We start from the raw sequence: 12,502 nt of genomic DNA, 5'->3' as shown, positions 1-12,502 counted from the left end.
AGAATTGTGAAATAAATTTCTTGAAGGGGTTTTAATTGTGCTATACTTCAGAGTAAACTACAGAAAATGTTAGACACCAAATAGGTCAGAAACCTTCTTCAGACCCGTATATAATTTAGTTAGTGGCTCTTGTGCACAATACAAAGTATGATCATGTTCGGAAGTCTTACATCCAGAAATCCAAAGGTCAAATTTTTAGACAGATGTTCAATTTTCACCGCAGCATCTGACGATATTTTTTGGGGAAGGATTCATCTGGAATTTAGGAGCTTCTATCAGTAATAATTACTATGTAGCTACTGATTAAAGTGGAAAATCAACACATCCATTAATGTACTTTAGGGATGGAAATTTGCTGCATCAAGAATATGTGTATTAACAAGATGAATGCTTATTTGCTTTACGAAATGATCGGCAAACCTGTCAATTCAAGGGTAGATGGGGCCAATCTATATGTAACTTTTAAGGCAGAGATTGATAGGTTCTTGATTAGGAAGGGCGTCAAAGGTTACGGGGAGAAAGTAGACACAAAATTCTGGAGTAACTTAGCGGGACAAGCAGCATCTCTGGAGAGAAGGAAGGGGTGACGTTTCGGGTCGAGACCCTTCAGCCTGAGTGGTTATGGAGAGAAGGCAGGAGAACTGGGGTTGAGAGATGGTATAAACTCAATGGGCTGAATGATTTAGTTCTGCTCCTATGTCTTCTGGTCTTATGGAGACTTTTGATTTTTGTAACCAGCTATTTTGAAAAAGAAGAACCATCTGATGTTAGTGTATTTAGATTCTCAATAAGCAACCAGTGAGGTGCTGCACAGGAGGTTATTACATGAAGACACGAGGAACTGCAGATGCTGGAACCTTGAGTAAAACACAAAGTGCTGGAGTAACTCAGCAGGTCAGTCAGCATCTGTGGAGCAAATGGACAGACAATGTTTCGGTTAGGACCTTCAGATTTATTGTAGAAGGGGGGCGGAAGTTGGAAATTAGGTTGGGGCAGGACAAAGCCTGTAAGTGATAGGTGGACACAGGTAGGGGGATTTAATTGGGTGTGCACTAGGGTGGGGTGGGTGGAGGGGTCTTAAGATAGGAGGACGAGGGCAGGTGTTAGTTAAAATTGGAGGATTTAATGTTCATACTATTGGTTGTAAGGTAACTAGGTGCAATATGAGATGCTGTTCCTCCGGTCTATGTTCATGGGATTACAGTAGAGAAAGGATTTGAGGTGGATGGACAAAGGCTGGAAATGAAAAGGAGAACAAGAGGGCATCAGATAAGAACAGAAACAGAATGAAATGTAAAGCCGGTGGAGGAAAAGGTGGAAGGGAACAGGAGGTGAAGGGAGGGGGTGGATAGTGGGAGAAATGTGCATGCATTGAGCTGGGGATGGGGAGGCATAGGAAAGAGCTGTGGACCTGTTGTGGTGAACTGAGTCAAGGTTGCTTGGTAGACTGGATAGACGTGTTCCATAGCCAACCAACCTCTCAAAGGACTTCATGATGGTGGAAGTCCTGGTTATTGGATGGTAGTTGTTAAGGCACGAGATCTTGCTTTTCCTGTTAGTGGTTATAGTGGTCTTCTTAAATTGAATCAAATAGTTGCAGAGAGGTGAGAGATGGATGGACCTCTATGTGCCGTATCATTCATTGATCCATCGTGCATTTTGGCAGGATGTTTCTAAATGTTCCTGTCAGCAACTGGTGAGCGCAATCGCCACATAATCCAGAAAAGAGTGTGTTGAACCTGCATTGGATCTGACAAGGAATTTTTCATTCAACCTTTTACTCCTCTGCAGACTGCTCGACGGCAGAAGCGATTGTTCTGTCGTTACCACAACAACAACAACCATCCACGTTTGCTTTTTGCCCCCATCAAAGAGGAAGATGAGTGGGACAGTCCGCACATTGTTCGATACCATGAGGTGTTGTCTGATGCAGAAATCGAAAGGATTAAAGAATTAGCCAAGCCCAGGGTGAGTGAACTATCATAGAAACATAGAAAATAGGTGCAGGAGTTGGTTATTCGGCCCTTCAAGCCAGCACCACCATTCAATATGATCATAGCTGATCATCCAAAATAAGTACCCTGTTCCTGCTTTCTCCCCATATCCCTTGATTCCGTTAGCCCTAAGAACCTGGTTCTAACTCTCTCTATCATTTGAACTCCAAAATGTACCTAAGTAGTACTTTGTATATCTCATTGCAAAATACAGTTTGTCACAATTGTTTGACTGCTTGACCTCGGGGCTGTGTTGTTGAGGGCCTTTTCCTCAACAAGGAAAACTGTGTTTGTTTTTCTATCGCACAGCTCTCACTGTGATGTTGGGCTTCACTTTGACCTTGCTGTGAATGATGCATTCGTTGGTTCTGTATTAATTTACGTCCATAAATAATCAAATGGAAAATACCGTACAAAGTTCCAATCAGTCATTCGATAATTGTGAAATCCGCTTCATCCACTTGGAAGAAATTTATAAAATTGGCAACCTACAGTTAAAAAAATAATAATTGTAATTTAGTGCAAAAATGCTAGTTTGGGAAAGAGAATTTTATTCTAATCAAATGGTTCGACAACAAATTCCTTGGCTTCCCTCCAACACCCATCATTTATTACGCAGATTATTGTGAAATTCTGGCCCTAAAGCCGAGAGACAAAGCCAATAATTTTCAACTTAGCAAAAAATGAATTGTGTTTTGTTATTAATATTTGTTTGGAGGAGAATGAAGACCATATAATATGTGTGCTTACTTTGCAGAGCTGCCCCTTCAGGTTTGTTGTGCTTATCCCACTATTGACACTGTTAAGAAAGTCTTGACGTATTACCTAGCATTTTGTGATTGGCTTTGGAAGGAGTGCTGGCCCAAGCACTCTCAGAAATCTTCTCAAATAATGGCAATGAGGACAAAAAGTCCACCATCAAGGATCAGCTCCCATGCTTCTACCAATTCCACTTTTCAGCTTTATAAATCGCTGAACAGTTTAATATTTTACTATTAATAATAATATAAGAGCAAAGGATAAATGGAGATGAGGATTGAATAGTTGACTGAGGCCTAAGGTAATGCTTGGGTCCGGCTGTAACTGTGGGAAGAGAAACAGAGGTGACGCTTCAGGTTGTATACCTTTCATTGGGAATGGGATGGAGAGAGGAAAGGCTCGTTAAACTGTAGGGAGAGTGCGGAGATTTCTCTGATAAGGGTAAAACGGGCCCCCCATGCTGAGCAGTCCAGCATTTTCTGCTTTTAGTTTAGATTTCCAGCAACTATAGTTGTTTTTAATTGGTGTTGAATATTTAACTCAAACAAATTCTGAAATTGAAAGGGCTAAAGAATTAGCCAAGCCCAGGGTGAGTGAGCTATACCATAGAACTATAGAAACATAGAAAATAGGTCCAGAAGTAAGCCATTTGACCCTTCGAGCCAGCACCACCATTCAATATGATCATGGCTGATCATCCAAAATCAGCACCTCATTCCTGCTTTCTCCCCGTGTCCTTTGATTCTATTAGCCCTAAGAGATTTATCTAAATCCCAGATGATGCCGGCTGTCTTTTTGAGGCAGCGTCTCCCATAGATCCCTTCGATCTGGAGGACAGTACCTGTGATGGACTGGCAATGTTCACCAGCTTTTATAATTAAGTACATAAAGAGTTATAATAACATTACAGATGCTGGAAATCTGAATCCAAACTGAAAATGCTGGTAATAATTAAACATGTCAGTTGGAATACATGTTGTGAACAGGTGAATTTAATTGTACTCTGTACCTAAAGTGGCTGTCTCACCGTTCACATTGAAATACCTGACGTAAGTGGGTCCGTCAGGGATCAGTGAGAATTCAGCACCTTTTAATGGATATGTTATTCATGCATTAATAAAATGTTGGCATGATGGAACAAATTGTAATTAATGTTGCATTTGAGTCCGACTCCAGTTGATCATTCACCCTCTGTTCTCTGCCTCTCCTCATATTTTTAGTCTTTGTCAATGCAAGACGATAAATAATGATCTTAAGACAAGTAGTCAAGGTGACTTGTACGTTGTCCTGTATTTTGCTCTTAATGAGAATTTGCTAGCCGCAGAATCGATCGTGAGGCAGTGCCAAAACCTATAGACAATGGAATAATGATAAACCACGCATGCAGTCATTTAATTGGTGGTCATTATGGAGCCCAGGTCCAATGATGTGTAGGTTGGAGCTTTGCCTTTGACCAGTTTAAATGTATTTAATTGTGAATCAATTGTTTGTGTGCAAAGAGCCAACTTACCTTCTGATCTTTCAATCTCACAGTTGGCCAGAGCCACAGTTAGGAACTCAGTCACTGGGATCCTAGAGACAGCGAACTATAGAATCAGTAAGAGGTAAGAGTGATTGCCACGGCAACCAAAGCAGCCAAGGTTTTTGATTGGCTTCGTAGCCCCTTTAAAATCTCTGCTGCCAAATCAGAAGACCAATCAAAAGTTGAACCTGGAGGCTTTGTTTGTTGTCTTTCTTTTGTGTCCTGTGATTTATTGCATTTTATTTTCTTAACACAGCTGGCTCGAGCAACAGTGCGTGACCCTAAAACGGGTATTCTAACTGTAGCCCATTACAGAGTCTCTAAAAGGTAAGCTTTGAACAAAATGCCAGGGGTCTCTGCAGGTCAAAGCACAGACTACCCTTAAGGCCACCTCTGTGGTGGGAGAAGAAAAATGGCATGCAACATTTCAGTAACCGCATGTGAAGATGTCAAGATGAAAAGCTTAATGCTCGCATTCAAAGCTGCTTTCAAAATCCTTCTCTGTTTCAACCTGGCATTGTTTCAGTAGCAACCAGAGCTTTTTTTCCTACTTGTACCCTGGATACACGCATGTGCAAATGCATTCACTCGCGCTGCTTGTAAAATCTCAATATACATTTTGAAGTCCTTGGAAAAATGAACCAGGTAAAGGATCTTCAGCACATTAAGACTAAAGATGAGTTTTGTCCCTTTGCTTTCTCAAATTTTTTCACGTTCCTCTTTCTCAAACAACTGCAATAATTCCCCATTTAATGGATGTTTCTTCAAAGGCAATGGCCATCGGCTGAGTTTCATAGTTACTATGTTGTGTGGCAGAGTTCTCATTAGGTGATTCCAAGAAAGGGAACAGTTACAGTGCTATTAAGATGAAAGATGAAAGTCCAGGTGCCGGCACCAGAGTTGTTGAGCCTCAGTCAAAACAGCTTCACTTCTGAAAGGAGGGATTATATTGAGAAATATAAAGTGGAGCCAAATGAACTGCTGCAAGGTTGAACAAAGTGGGAAGATAAATGAGTTTAGCAGTCTAGATTCTCCATCTGGGTTTTGAAAGAAAGGAATCACTAGGAGTTCAAGCATTCCATATGGTGACACACTTTGCAAGTTAATAAGCACATCAGGTAGGATGCTGGCTGACATATAGAAGATTTTATGATGACAGATTGAATCATTGATATTTTTACAAATGAAATTAGCTGCCTTAAAACTTACATTTATGTCACTTGAGGTTTTAATTAAAGTGCAGAAATTAAAAATAAAAGCCAAATGAAAAATGGGGATTTTATTTTCGCTGAACAAATAGATTTATCCGGCATGCACAGTCCAAATGAGAGTTGGAAACAAATTTCAAAATGAACTGGAGAAGTTCCTAATTCTGGTGGTACATGCTTTCAACATCATGTTCCTTCTGCCCACCGAGAAAGAGGAGACGAGGTAAAGACCCAGGGTGTGAGTGGTTTTTGATTACATTGCCACATGAAGCATGCATGTTAATGGAGTCAATGGGGGGAAGAGATTGGTTTTGTGTGATGAACTGGGCTGCATCCACAACTCTACAATATTTTGCGGCACTAGATTGAGCAGTTGGCAGACTAACGTGAAGCATCTTGATAGCATCATTTCTATGGTGCTTCTGTAGAAATTGGTAAGAATCATTGGAAACATGCCAAATTTTCCAAGTCGTCTGAGGAACAAGAGCCAGTGGTGTTTCTTTGGCTTTCTTGGCCATGGCATCACTGTGGTTGAACCAGGACAGATTGCTGGTGATAATTAAACTTGGATACTTGAAGCTCTCGATCATCTCCGCCTCAGCAACGTTGATGCTGATTGGTGCGTGTACACCATCCCATTGCCTGAGCTAAATGACTAGCTCTTTTATCTTGCTGACATTGAGGGAGAGGTCGTTGTCTTAACACCATGTTACTAAGCTTTTTATTTCCTTCCTGTTTTGGGTCTTGTCATTGTTTGAGATCCAGCCCTCTCTGGTGATGTCATCTGCAAACCTGTAAATGCAATTGAAGCAGAATTTGTTTATGAGTGCATAGAGAGTAAATATAGTTAGAGACTGAAAGCACATCCTCACGGGGCACCCTTGTTAAGTTATTGTGGAATATGTCTTGTTGCCTAAGCTTATTGATTGCGCTCTTTGGGTCAGGAAGTCATGGATCCAGTTGCCGAGGTGGGTACTGACTCCTCGGTCCAGGAGGTTTGGGATGAGTTTGGTTGAGATTATGGTGTTGAAAGAAGATCTATGGTTAATGAATAGGAATCTGGGAGAAAAGATGAGAATGTAGAAAAAAAATGGAATTAATATAAATGCTTGATGGTTGGTGTGGACGGGCTTGTTTCCATGCTGTATCTTTCTCTAACTATATGAATATTTGCTGCCAGCATTCCCTGAGCAAATGGGCTATTGGTGGGCTTGCACCAAACAGTTTATGGAGAGTATGATTAATTTATTTAATTTTAAGAGGAGAAGGAACAGAACATGCGATAACTTCTCCCAATAACAACAGACTAATTCCCCAGGAAATTGGCAGTGAATAAAGGACAAAAACAAATCTCAGTCATTGAAACCAATGGGTTTACCAAATATGGTTAACAGAGGAGTTTACTAGGCCATCAACACTGCCCAGCTGTGGAATGTTATATGCCACTGATTTGTAAGATAAATTCTGCTTGGTGCTGAGAAAAAGCAAGGATGTGTTTTTAAATGGACAAATCTCTCCAAAGTGTTAGCAAAAGCCTGTTGGACCCCATGACCACCACCACTAGTTGCATGATATGTTTTTCTGGTGTGACAAATGTTTTAATTAGCTGCCATCATTAAACTTCCTTAGCAAACTGAAATATATGTTTGCAGCATTGTCGATAATTCTCAGCAGTGTGCTTTGATTTTCACCAGGTGGCAACCTAAAGCTATTCAGTTGTGAGATTTTATTGTTGGAAAAAAGTACAATGGTTTTCAGCTGTTGAGCATCAATGTGCTCAGGTAGTGATGTCCCGGCTGCTCAGGTTAAATTAACAGACATGATGCCTGTGAATCCTTGATCCTGAGATATCTTGCGCGTCTGTCAGCTTAATTGTCCATGCACATAAGCTACAGGAGGCCTCCTTTGCTTCTTCAGTCCTTGGCACGAGAGTATCGCTACAAGGCCAGCATTTATTGTAATCCCAAGCACCTTCTTGAATTGCTGTGTTCAATATGCTTCCAAAATGTTTTGGGATTTCCAGGAGTTAGCCAGAGATGAATTTTCAAGTCCTGTATTGTGTGCGACCTTGAGGGTAACGTGGTAGTGTTGGCAATCACGTGTGCCTGCTCTCCTTGCGCTTCTTGCTGATATTTGTCTTTGGGATTGAGAGATGATATTGTCATGTTCTAGGTTATTAGACTATGATATTGGCATAGTCTAGGTAACTGCTGTGCATAAGGTAGGTGATAATGCAGCCACTGTGAGATGGTGGTGGAGGGAATTAATGTTTACAGTGGTTGACAAGGTGCCGGTTATGTGGGCTGCTTTGTCCTGGATGCTGTTAAAATGTTTAAACCTTGGGTCTGCACTCAACTAGGATAGGAGGGAATACTCCTGAGTTGTACTTTGAGTGAAGGAAGACTTGCGTTTCAGGTCACAGAATACCCAACTGGTGGTAGACACAAAATGCTGCAGTAACTCAGCGGGACAGGCAGCATCTCTGGATAGAAGGAATGGGTGACGTTTCAGTTCAAGACCCTTCTTCAGACTGACCTGAGGCCTTGATCCGAAACGTCACCAATTCCTTCTCTCCAGAGCTGCTGCCTGTCCCGCTGAGTTACTCCAGCATTTTGTGCCTACCTTCGATTTAAACGATCAGCCATGATCACAATGAATGGCGGTGCTGACTAGAAGGGCCGAATGGCCTCCTCCTGCACCTATTTTCTATGTTTCTAAACCAGCATCCGCAGTTCGTTCTTACACATACCCAGCTGCTGACCTACCTGTAGCCACAGTATTTGTGTGGCTGGTCCAATTAAACTTCTGGTCAATGGTGATTTCCCAAAAGATTCACATTAGGGAAGATAGGTAAAGCCAACAGATGTTAAGATCCTGTCCAAATAATTATCTTGTATGTTTGTGATAAACGTATCAGCTCATGCATAAGATCTAGGTCCTGCTGTGCATAGGAATACATTTCTTAATTTATCTGAGAAGTTAAAGGGGAATTGAGCACTGCGTGATGATCAGCGAACATTCTCAATCCAGACATAATGAACATTTCGTCAATGAAGAAGCAGCTGAAGGCAATTGGGTCCTGAACATTGCTTGAGGAATGCTGCAGAGATCTCCCAGAGGTGGAAAGATGGACCATCAACAACCTTCTGTGACCTATGATGACATCGACTGATAGTTTCTACCAGATGCCTATTGACTTCAATTTTAACAGGATTCCTAGTTGTTACAATCTGTCAATTGTGCTTGAAAGACATAGAAAATAGAACAAGACATCACAGGAATAGACTCTTCAGCCCACAATATCCGAGCCAAACATGATGCCAAGTTAAAGTAATCCTCTCTGCCTGCATCCCTCCATGCCTCCATATCCAAGTGCCTTTTGAAAAGCCTATTAATTGCTACTATTGTCTCTCCCTCCACCACCATGCCTGGCAGCGTGTTCCACGCACCCATCGCTCACTTACCTCACACATTTCCTTTCAAACTTTGCCTCTCTCAGCTTAAAGCTATGCCATCTAGTCTTTGATAGTTCCGCAGCGAGTGAAAGGTTCTGACTGTCTATGACCCTCAAAATGTTGTATACTTCTATCAGGTGTCCCCTCAGCCTCCAACGTGCCAAAGAAAACAATACAAGTACAGGTGCACAACCTTTTATCCGGTGTTCCGGAAACCAAAAAATCTCCGAAAACCGGCCATTTTTCCAGGATGTCGTCTGCACACCAAAGCTCGCGTTTGGCGCCAAACTTGACCCGAAACGACCCACGGTCAACCCAGGTCTGTACTACTGTAGCGGCTGCCTCCTCCCCGGAGACCGGGGAGACACTTAAACATCTGTAAATCATTGCTTAAATGTTAGTCAGTTAGTTTGGAGGGCTTTTATGTGAAGGGGGGGTGAAGGGGTAAACTTTAATTCTTAGTCCCCTACTTGGTCGGAGAGGCGGGGAGCGGTCAATGCCTTACCGGGTCGCCGTGCAGTAAGCTCCGCAGCGCTGTGGCCGCCAACTCCCAACTGGGGCTGCGGGCGTCCGGCCGCGGGCGGCGCCGGTTGTAGCTCCAACCCCGGACGCCCGCAGCCCCAGCTCCGCGAATGTTGGGAGTCGGCGGCGTCGCAGCGCTGGGATACCAGCGGGGAGCGGGCAATGCCTTACCGGGTCGCCGTGCGGTAAGCTCCGGAATGCTGTGGCCGCCGACTCCCAACATTCGCGGAGCTGGGACTGCGGGCGTCCGGCCGCGGGCGGCGCTGGATTTGGAGCGCCTCGCAGCCAGGGGTAGAGTTGCCGGGGTCGGAGCTCCAACCGGCGCCGCCCGCGGCCGGACGGAGCCCCCAGCCCCGCGAGGGTGGGAGTCGCCGACCAGGTAGGGGACTAAAAATCAAAAGTTTCCCCCTTTACCCCCCTCCCCCTTTATCCCCCCCCCCCCCCCCCCCCCCCCCCCCCACCACCACCACATAAAATCCCTCCAAACTAACAGACTAACATTTAAGCAATGATTTACAATGATTCCCCGGTCTCCGGGGAGGAGGCAGCCGCTCCAGACTTTTCAAGCCGCCCGCGCTACCTTCCTAATCTATGCTAAAAATCTTCCATTCGGAAATCCGAAAATGTCCGAAATCCGACAAGTGTCTGGTCCCAAGGCTTTCGGATAAAAGGTTGTGCACCTGTATGGCCAACTTCTTCCTTATAGCTAATGCCCTCTAATCTACAATGCAGATGAATAACATTTGAATGGTCGAAAGTTGAGGGTGTCCATCTTCCAGCAGTGGATCTCTTTGGGCATTTGCTTGCACCTCCATTTACCCTGATAATGGAATCCTGCAGCCTTTTGGCACTGTTACTAACGCTGAAAGGCGTAAGGTGTTGACATAACCCCTGATCTCCATTGAACCTCCTTCCCACAATCTATAGATTAATGCTGCGCTCCTAAAGTCAAGAGAGTTTTATTGTCACATGTCCCAGATAGAACAATTAAATGCTTACTTGCAGCAGCACATCAGAATATGTAAACATAGCACATAGTCTTCTCTTTGATTGAGAAAGAGTAGGTGATTGAAACTTGGCAGCATGTTTTACACAATTAAGTCAATGGAAATTTGATTTTTTTTGTGTGTTTTTCATAACTTTCTCTTCCCCGCGGTGAATAACATCAGAGGTCTCAGTGCGGTTGTTGAGCAGCTGTGATGGCATTGGGTACTAGTGGGCACATTAATGAGAACAAAATGTTTGGCCCTTTTTATTTTTGAATGCCTTATGTTTGCTACAGAAACAGAGCTCTCCATTCAGCCTGGAACTTCATTGACATGCCTCCTCTACGCTAACATGCAATTACCAATCTGTTGTTCTGCTTGGCTTTTCCGAAAACAAACCTAAAAGAGGATAATGTTGAACCAAATAACTTGCTGGCTTGAGATGATGTCACTGGTCAGTATGTTGCTGCCATTCGGTCAAAGTGATCATTTTACGGCCTGTCCTTGTAATTTATTCCGTCACATTTCCAGACTGTAACTCTCCATTAAAGTCCTGCTACCTTCTATTTCTAATGATGCAGTCCAGATGTTCCTGCACGTGTTCTGAGTCTGAATCCATAATACTGATCAAGCCTAACATTGAGGATGGGAGCAGCTAATAATCATCATCAAATTGTTTGGTCCATCATTAGAGTCTGGGTTCCAGCAGACACTTGGTTGTGCACTGTTGCTTTATTAGCATGGTCCATCCAGTAACTCCAGAATGAAGGTTATTCATTCCTGTTTTGATTGTGCACAGTTTCCAAGATGGTTGCTTAGTGCCTTGTTCAGCTTTGTTTTGTTTGTCACTTCCTTTCCAGTGCTTGGTTGGATGATGATGAAGATCCTGTCGTGCACCGGGTCAACCAGCGGATAGCGGACGTCACGGGCCTGGATGTGGAGACAGCTGAGTTACTTCAGGTACTCAACCCAAGGCTCTGAGTCTGTGGAGTAAGATGGTGAGGATGTCATGGGGTTGGACCAGTCCCACCTCTTCTCCCCTCTCCCATCAGGCACGAGCCTCAGAAGTTTTGAAAACACATACCTCCAGATTCAGGGACAGTTTCTTCCCAGCTGCAATCAGCTCTGATGAATGGTACTCTCATCAATTAGAGTGCAGTCCCATCTATTTCATTAGAGACCATTGAACTATCTTTAATTGGACTTTATCGGATTTTAATGTTAGATCTTGTACTAAATGTTGTTCCTTTATCCTTTACCTGTGGACGGCTTGTTGGTATTCATGTGCATTCATTTGACTGGATACCACACAAACAAAAGCTTTTCACGTGATAATAATAAACTAAACATTTATTTCACATAAGAAGGCCATGCAGCCGATCATATGCATATCTAGGTTTGAGACAATGGGTCGGAAATGGCCAGGGCAGTAAAGGCCCACATAAAAAGCACGAGGACTGAGGCATATCCAAAATTAGAACGCCATAGGAGGAGATAATGTGGGTTTGCAGCTCCTCACATTTGGGCTCTGTAACCAATAAGAACGATTCTTGATTCTATAGAAGAACAACTAAATAAATATGTAAGTCCCTTTTCATTGGTGATCGTTAGTTAGGCAGCAAATCTTATAAAGCCCAAGTAGCTGGGTCACCTTTAGTTTCATCAGTCCATAAACTGCCAGTCATTGAGATATGAGTATCAATTATGGGATTGTGGTAGATGGCCTCTATTACGCATCTATTAGTTTGTCATCAAATAAGTTATTCTTCTTCTCACTCCTTTTCGAGCTTGTAAAGAAAAAGTGTTGGACATTTAAATGTTGCTTTATGCTTTTCATTGCTTTGCAAATATTGCCTGGAATGTCCAATTGTTTGACTACTTCGATTTTGTCTTTACTTGTTCGGAACAAATAAACAAACAAATAAATAAATAAATCATGGATGCCAGAAATTGTAAAAAATATGTTAAGGGCAGCACAGTGGCGCAGCTAGTAGAGCTGCCCCTCACAGCACCAGAGCCCTGGGATTGATCCTGACCTCGGCTGCTGTTTGTGTAG

General features: G+C 43.0%; 1 protein-coding gene across 4 annotated transcripts in view; it reads left to right on the top strand.

Annotated features, from left to right (window-relative positions):
* p4ha2 (procollagen-proline, 2-oxoglutarate 4-dioxygenase (proline 4-hydroxylase), alpha polypeptide 2) overlaps positions 1–12,502 on the top strand; it is a 120,142-nt gene that overhangs the window by 66,921 nt on the left and 40,719 nt on the right. For 2 of the 4 annotated variants that reach the window (XM_055642701.1, XM_055642703.1), the window contains exons 8-10: positions 1,792–1,968; positions 4,532–4,602; positions 11,307–11,406. In XM_055642701.1, the coding sequence (XP_055498676.1) occupies positions 1,792–1,968; positions 4,532–4,602; positions 11,307–11,406 (348 nt within the window). Of the gene's footprint in view, positions 1–1,791; positions 1,969–4,286; positions 4,358–4,531; positions 4,603–11,306; positions 11,407–12,502 lie in introns of all 4 variants that reach the window. The other 2 variants (XM_055642700.1, XM_055642702.1) reach the window with 1 other exon arrangement.

This window comes from Leucoraja erinacea, chromosome 11 (assembly GCF_028641065.1).
Source record: "Leucoraja erinacea ecotype New England chromosome 11, Leri_hhj_1, whole genome shotgun sequence".
Taxonomy (NCBI): domain Eukaryota; kingdom Metazoa; phylum Chordata; class Chondrichthyes; order Rajiformes; family Rajidae; genus Leucoraja; species Leucoraja erinaceus.
The sequence above is the reverse complement of the archived record's forward strand: the minus strand, read 5'-3'. Positions and strand labels throughout refer to the sequence as shown.